Genomic DNA, 7,500 nt, shown 5'->3' with positions numbered 1-7,500 from the left:
TAGTGTGATGATTGCATAAACTATCTTTGCATATGTTTGTCATAAAGTCTCAACTAGTAATCATCAATCTTATAAAAAAGCATCCAACTTTCAATGTACTGCGGTTTTCATTTTAATTCTATACATCATACTTTACATCCATACTCATGCACAACCATTTACCAGCAAAAATGACACCTCAGTTGTAACACTACTCATTGACCCTTTCGAAGCAAAGTTTGCTGACAGTGCTACTTAGAGTGGTTCCAATTTTTTTCACAGTTTTCTAATGAAAATAACTCTTGATGAATGTTACAGTCTTAATTAATTGAAGTACAATGATTGGGTTATTGCTGCATATACCTTAATGACATCAGAAGATAATCACTTTCCCAATTACCCATGCATACCAATAACCTTCACCAAACTGTGATTTATTTCTGAATTTAAGATAAGGTTCCTTCCTTCATTTGTTAATGCAACACCCAGTTAAATATTCAACAACTGAACCTTTTCTACATAAATTGTTGGCTGGTATATGTCTTGCAAAATCTGTGCTATTACATAAAAAAAAAAAAAATCAATATGCCAATTCTATTTACAATGCCAAAATGGTGAACTACAGTTATCAGTGCATTAACTTCAGATTTCAAAAATGACCTTATGTAAATGTTTAACCCATTCGCGACGGGGAAAATGAACAATGCTATGCTCATCTTTTATATTTTTTGTGAAATGTCTCTACACATAGGTTTGCTCTGCCTTACCTGATTTCACCTTTCCTTGAATTAGTGGGAAAATGTATTTTTTACAAGTGCTATGAATATCGATGGTGTTATTCTTATTATAAAAATTATAATTACTATAATGTTATAAACAATAGTAATAGCAAAATAAGATAACGTAAAATATTTTCATAAATTAGAGAAAAGGGTGAACGGGCGAGACAGGCAGTACTCGTAATTGGCTCATCGGTGATTTAGTACAAGTGTAGCCATCTATGTGTTAAAACAATTAAACAAGTACACTCACAGTAGGCATGGCACAGATACGTGACATGCCAGTTGCGAATGGGTTAAGCCAATTGCAATTAGTGACGTCCTATCACACAGTGGCAAAAAAATCCCAGCCATTGGCTAATGCCTACTTCAAGGGTCAATCCCTTCCTGCGATGACGGTCCACACACGTTACCATAAGCCAGAAAATCACCCAGACATAAAGCAACCGATGTTAAAGTATCCAGCCTCATCTATGTGTGGACACACATCTGCCACTGAGAACCCAGATCTTTTGCACCAACAGATATTTTATTTACTCCAACATACAATGTTATTTCAATTTTCCTTTTCACTGGCTAATTTTTATGGTATGGATGCAATAAGCTAGGGCAAGCTAAAGATGATATTCACATTGACAAGAATAAGTTTCAGTCATTGGTACAAGAATTAATCTACAGATGCAAATGGTAACACCACAGATAAAGGGAAAAAATCACATAAAGTGCAGCTCAAAGCTTCAGCTCTATCTTGCCTTGCATACCAAGGTGAAGACCATGTTTGCTGGGGGGATGTTGGGAGGTGGAATCCATATTGTAATGAACTACCCTTTCAACTTTTATTTACAAAGCCTTCTCATGCTTCCCATATTAAAGTACAATATTTCAGTGGCAAAATTCAATCCAAATTAATGTTCCATCATAAAGAGTGATTTACAATAACCACTCCTGTGATTTATATAACAACAGCTGTAACAAAATAAAGGTTAATCTTTACAGGATGGACACACTCAGCTGCTATCCATGTAGAGGATGAAAAGCTGCAGTTAACGGTGTAAGAAATAATCTGCAGACACGAGTGGTAACATCACAAATAAAGGAAAGAAATTGCAGAAAGCACCCCTCACAGCCTAAGTCCACTTGGTGTTCCCAAGTTTCAGCTTGATCATGCCATGCATATCAGAATGAAGACAATGTTTGCCATCAACCCTCCCCTTGGGAAGTGCCTAAAAGGCACACCCAGTCACAACAATTTAGTTTGTTGAATAAAGTTTGTTACGTGGTGTTAAGTATTTAGTCTCTGGCAAGTGTATCCATACAGTAAAGAATTACTAAATATGTGTGTGTGTGTGTGTGTGTGTGTGTGTGTGTGTGTGTGTGTGTGTGTGTGTGTGTGTGTGTGTGTGAGTGAGTGAGTGAGTGAGTGAGTGAGTGAGTGAGTGAGTGAGTGAGTGAGTGAGTGAGTGAGTGAGTGAGTGAGTGAGTGAGTGAGTGAGTGAGTGAGTGAGGGAGAGTGAGGGAGAGTGAGGGAGAGAGGGAGAGAGGGAGAGTGAGGGAGAGAGGGAGAGTGAGGGAGAGAGGGAGAGTGAGGGAGAGAGGGAGAGTGAGGGAGAGAGGGAGAGTGAGGGAGAGAGGGAGAGAGGGAGAGTGAGGGAGAGAGGGAGAGTGAGGGAGAGAGGGAGAGAGGGAGAGTGAGGGAGAGAGGGAGAGTGAGGGAGAGAGGGAGAGTGAGGGAGAGAGGGAGAGTGAGGGAGAGAGGGAGAGTGAGGGAGAGAGGGAGAGTGAGGGAGAGAGGGAGAGTGAGGGAGAGAGGGAGAGTGAGGGAGAGAGGGAGAGTGAGGGAGAGAGGGAGAGTGAGGGAGAGAGGGAGAGTGAGGGAGAGAGGGAGAGTGAGGGAGAGAGGGAGAGTGAGGGAGAGAGGGAGAGTGAGGGAGAGAGGGAGAGTGAGGGAGAGAGGGAGAGTGAGGGAGAGAGGGAGAGTGAGGGAGAGAGGGAGAGTGAGGGAGGGAGGGAGGGAGAGTGAGGGAGGGAGGGAGAGTGAGGGAGGGAGAGTGAGGGAGGGAGAGTGAGGGAGGGAGGGAGAGGGAGGGAGGGAGGGAGGGAGGGAGAGGGAGGGAGGGAGAGGGAGGGAGGGCGAGGGAGGGAGGGCGAGTGAGGGAGGGCGAGTGAGGGAGGGCGAGTGAGGGAGGGAGGGAGAGTGAGTGAGGGAGAGTGAGTGAGGGAGAGTGAGTGAGTGAGTGAGTGAGTGAGGGTGAGTGAGTGAGTGAGTGAGTGAGTGAGTGAGTGAGTGAGTGAGTGAGTGAGTGAGTGAGTGGAGTGGGAGTGGGAGTGGGAGTGGGAGTGGGAGTGGGAGTGGGAGTGGGAGTGGGAGTGGGAGTGGGAGTGGGAGTGGGAGTGCAATTGTAAAGAATGAGGTTGAAAAGAATGAGCACAATTACTCTAAATGAAAATTCCAAATTTTGTGGACAAAACATTGCCTGCAGTGATCTGATATGGTATCATTTGTCATGAACACAGTATCATACTAGAGCAGATATGATGAAGGTTTATTGGACTTGGTAAAAGCACCATTACAGCAATCACTTAACTACTGATTTGAATATCACAGTTCTATCCCAAGTGAAATAGGCCATGTGGATTAGGAAAATATAGTCAATATAATTAGAAGAAAAATTTCCCATGCAAAACCCAATTACAGTGTTACATTTTCCCCAATTTAACCAACAATTCACCTCTCATGCCCAGAGTTATTTTTCCTGCTGGTTAACCTCCATTACCAATACCTATGTTCAAGATATAAACTATACCTTCTCTCCAAATCTAAAAGCTGAGTAGATACTATCTTATATAAATATCAGTTTGAAGTTACACATACAGTTGAAAACTATAAAGCTAAAATAACACCATGAACTCGACTTCTCTAAAGAACAAACTGAATCATTTGATAATTAATCAAACGTCACCACAGCTCACATGACCCGCTGGCTCACCCACAAAACCCTGAAATTCATCAGAAGCAAACAAAACTCCTGTAACTCTTCTCTTCGGAATACCATAAAGATATTAACTAGAACCTTTCTCCCTCGGTCCCTTTTCTTTAAAGTTCTAAAACTTAAAACTTGAAAAGTTCTATTCTTTTCCTTACCTTCGTCCCGTTCGTCTCGCTGTGAAGAACCTCTTCCATGCCGTCCTGGAAAGAAAGGTTGTGCTTAGACGACACTCAGGAAAGGAAAAAAACACTAACGACACATTTTTCAAGAGAGAAGACACTAACGACACGTAATTTCGCCACAATATAGGAATAAATAAGGATAGGCTGAAGAGAGCGAGAAACGCCTACCATCATGGCTGCAACGACACTATAAGTGAAGTAAAGGGAGTGAGAAATGTCAGGTGATCGAGGGATTCAAATGCAAATGGCTATCAAAACTTAGGTACTATAAAGGATTGAAGCGCCTATAAGGAAGAATCAAGAGAGTACTCGATTCTTTTAGAGTCTTTGCTTCCAGAGGATCACACGGCGTAAACAAACCCGGTTATTTTCACAATAGGAGGCGTGAATCATTTTTTAAAGATTTTAATTGTAGGTTTTAATGTTTCGCTTGAACACATATACTGTCTTTATTCCAGTTTTTATTCGCTATTTTTTTCTGAAATGGTTTACTTGACTAAGTTTACGTCGTAGGTTTAAGTATGTATACCAACCTAGCAAGAAAGGCGCTAAATGTAGCGCTTTGTCTCTAACTTGCACTCTTTCACTATTATAGGCACGGCTAAATAAGCATATTTACACGGGATTTAATGAATGCTTTGGTATAATCTTAACAGTAATACTTGTTTTTTTTCGACTGAACGAAGCAATTACTTGGGGGATTAATACGTATAACAAAAAAGGGACAAGTTTCATGTAATTGCATTTATGTCTTGATTTACATGATGTACTGGTAACTTGAGCGTGCTCACGTGAATTAATGGATATAAGTCTCCCAGACGTTACTGAAACCCTGTGGTATTTTATACATGGACTATTTTATCATCAGACATAGTTATTTCGCAGTGTTTACCATTCAAAGCGTACACAGTGCATGTCATACGCGTGTAGTAATTTTTTTTCAAAGAATGTTATATTTGTGTGCAATGAAATTGAATAGTACGTTAGTGCATTTCATAACTTTAGCATATCGACATAAGCACCTTTTGGTCTCTGCGGGGCGGAGTGACACTCGGTGAAAATAACACTGCGTGTAAACAGACCGCACAGGAGGAAGTACGACGGACCTTTATTCCACCCACCGATATCCACGGCATGGGAACTCCGGGCTCCGTTGAGAGGCTGCCTCACCACGAACAGATGGAATTTTGCCTCACGAGAGCTAAATATCGACAGGGGAGGAAGCTCACGGCGGTTAAAGTATATACCGTGAATGACGAATCCAAGTTCCTGATTGTGACGGGGATTCCAGCCATTAAGATCTGCAACGAAGTGGAGAGCTTGTGCTTGAAGTATGGCCACGTCGAGTTCATTCAGCCGCTGCCGGGCTACCCCTGCGAGGCCTACACGGAGGCTTTCTTGGTCAAGTACGCCAGGGTCAAGAGTGCTTGCTTTGCTAAGGTTCAGTTAGACGGAAAGTCGTTCTACGGAGGGGTGTTGCACGTGTTTTATGCCCCGGAGTTGGAGTCTGTGGGGGACACAAGAGAGAAGTTGCAGGAGAGGCGGAAAAGCATAGCTGCCCTCACAAGGTACAGTCAAGACCCCTCCCTTGTCAACCCCTCCAAGAAGCAGGGCGCGTTTCAATATGGGAATTCGGCCAGATATTTGTCACGGTTAAAGCCCCAACCAGGGGAAAAACCTGTGCTGAGCCACAGTATCACTGATTCTTCAAGATCAGGAGGAGGCATTAGTGAAGGAAACCCATTGACAAGCTCTTGTAATGATGCTAAGGACCAAGAAGTATTTGAGGACATTTGCCACAGTGAAGATTCAATAGCCGTCAGTTGTAGACAGTTAACACGGACAAATTACCCAGGCTCCAGTTCAAGTGTTACCTCAGCAGAACAAAGTGCATCTTATGGTTCCAGTGAAAAGAGAACAGCCAGTGATACTCCCTTTATAGAAATCAATAAGAAGAAAATTAAATTATTTGGTGATAATAAGGTCCTGTTGTATAAATAAAAGTGAGATGCCACTTTCATAGCTACAATATTGAGCTTGTTCATGATTGTCTGTGATAACAAGATTAGTCATTAACTTCAGTGTTTGAATTCTTTATATTTATATATATCTAATTGTAAGAATTTTTCATTATTATTCTCTGTAAAGGTTGGTCATATGACACTTTGAAAGAAAACAACATTCAAAATTCTTCGTGTATTTTGTAAATATAAATACAATACAATAACATCTCACCATTGCCAGACAATAACATTCTCATTTTTACCATCCTTATCAATGAACGCCACAAGTAATCTCATTATTTTAGGAGTCATTTGCCTACTTTACTATATGTATATATTTTTTTCATATCCCCTGCTATCTGCACAAGGTTCTTACATCCTATAATGAATGCAGCTTCTGGTCTGAACCCAACATTTCCAAATATTCAACCTATATAGTTAATGCATTGCTGGCTTATACAAAAACAACCTTGCAGTGGAAATCTTATTCATAATTTTGCATAACTTCTCTCATATTAGGCCTACTGTAAATAAGAAAAAAAGAATAAGACAATGATACATTAAATACAACTTCAATAAAATGTGCAATGCAATACTTACATTCTCCATGGCTTACAGCCTCACCCGTTTCTCACAGAAAGTAATGAATAATAATATATACGGAAATAGCCTAAAGGATTAAACAATAGACAGAGGAGTAATGGGGGAGGAAAAACAAATTAATACACAAATATGTATATATAACATTGATTATCATGTCTTTCACAAACAATCCAATAATTTACATGCAAAGATGAGACATATTTTTAAGAAAAAGAAAGAAAAAAGATTGTGAACCTTTTTATCATCAAAACTGACCTTGTCTAAATAATACTGGAAAGATGGTACAAGGAAAATTACTTTGCTTGGTTTTCTAAAATAATCATTGCAAAACTAAACTTCACTGATGTACAAAGCATTACTGGTACACTTGATAAATTTATATGATTATTTTGAGGTATCCACCACCAACAAAAAATCAAAGAATTCAATATCAGTGTCAATTCTCTCCCCCTCACATGCTAGTCCTACCCATAAAGACATTCTTTCCATAACATGTGTAGTAAGTAGCTACTGCTCTGTTCCTATCTACAATACAAAGCTGATGTCTTGCAGAAAACAATATAACATAGAATCTGTAGAATTCACTGAAATCTAGAATTTTGGAAGCAAATTCCTTTTTGTTTGTGTTTGTTTGTTTGTTTGTTTGTCTTTTTTTTTTTTTTTTTTTTTAACAAATCCAGCCACAACAGCAGTTCTAACACAAATAACATGATAACATGTACTTCTCATTATATTCTATGTTCTATAGATTTTCAACAATCACAAGGCATACAATTAAAACATGTTGTAATATTACACTGTTAAGTACCATTTTTCTATCTTCTCAAATGCTCAGGACTTTATTTTGATCTATAGCATCTCCTAAAGTTGTCACAATGGACTTACAGAAGACACTCATTAAAAAAAGGTCATTATCAATTAAATTACACATATCACCATAATATTTGAAGATACCTTCTGAAAGCAA

At 39.8% G+C, this 7,500-nt stretch overlaps 2 protein-coding genes across 3 annotated transcripts in view; one reads left to right on the top strand and one right to left on the bottom strand.

Moving 5' to 3' along the window:
- Positions 1-4,184, bottom strand: part of LOC125025992 (sorting nexin-6-like) — a 26,084-nt gene extending 21,900 nt beyond the window's left edge. For both annotated transcript variants that reach the window (XM_047614353.1, XM_047614354.1), the window contains exons 1-2: positions 4,096-4,184; positions 3,901-3,945 (exon numbers count right to left, since the gene is read on the bottom strand). In XM_047614353.1, coding sequence (XP_047470309.1) covers positions 3,901-3,945; positions 4,096-4,101 — 51 coding nt within the window. In that variant the 5' untranslated portion in view covers positions 4,102-4,184. The remainder of the gene's footprint in view (positions 1-3,900; positions 3,946-4,095) is intronic.
- Positions 4,185-4,974: 790 nt separating this feature from the next.
- LOC125025730 (RNA-binding protein 48-like) overlaps positions 4,975-7,500 on the top strand; it is a 4,935-nt gene continuing 2,409 nt past the window's right edge. The window contains exon 1 of the mRNA XM_047613891.1: positions 4,975-7,500. This exon is cut by the window's right edge and continues 2,409 nt beyond it. Within this exon, the coding sequence (XP_047469847.1) occupies positions 5,062-5,928 (867 nt within the window). The 5' untranslated portion in view covers positions 4,975-5,061 and the 3' untranslated portion in view covers positions 5,929-7,500.

Source organism: Penaeus chinensis, chromosome 5 (assembly GCF_019202785.1).
Source record: "Penaeus chinensis breed Huanghai No. 1 chromosome 5, ASM1920278v2, whole genome shotgun sequence".
NCBI classification, from domain to species: Eukaryota; Metazoa; Arthropoda; class Malacostraca; order Decapoda; family Penaeidae; genus Penaeus; species Penaeus chinensis.
This window is presented reverse-complemented; position numbering and strand designations above follow the sequence as displayed.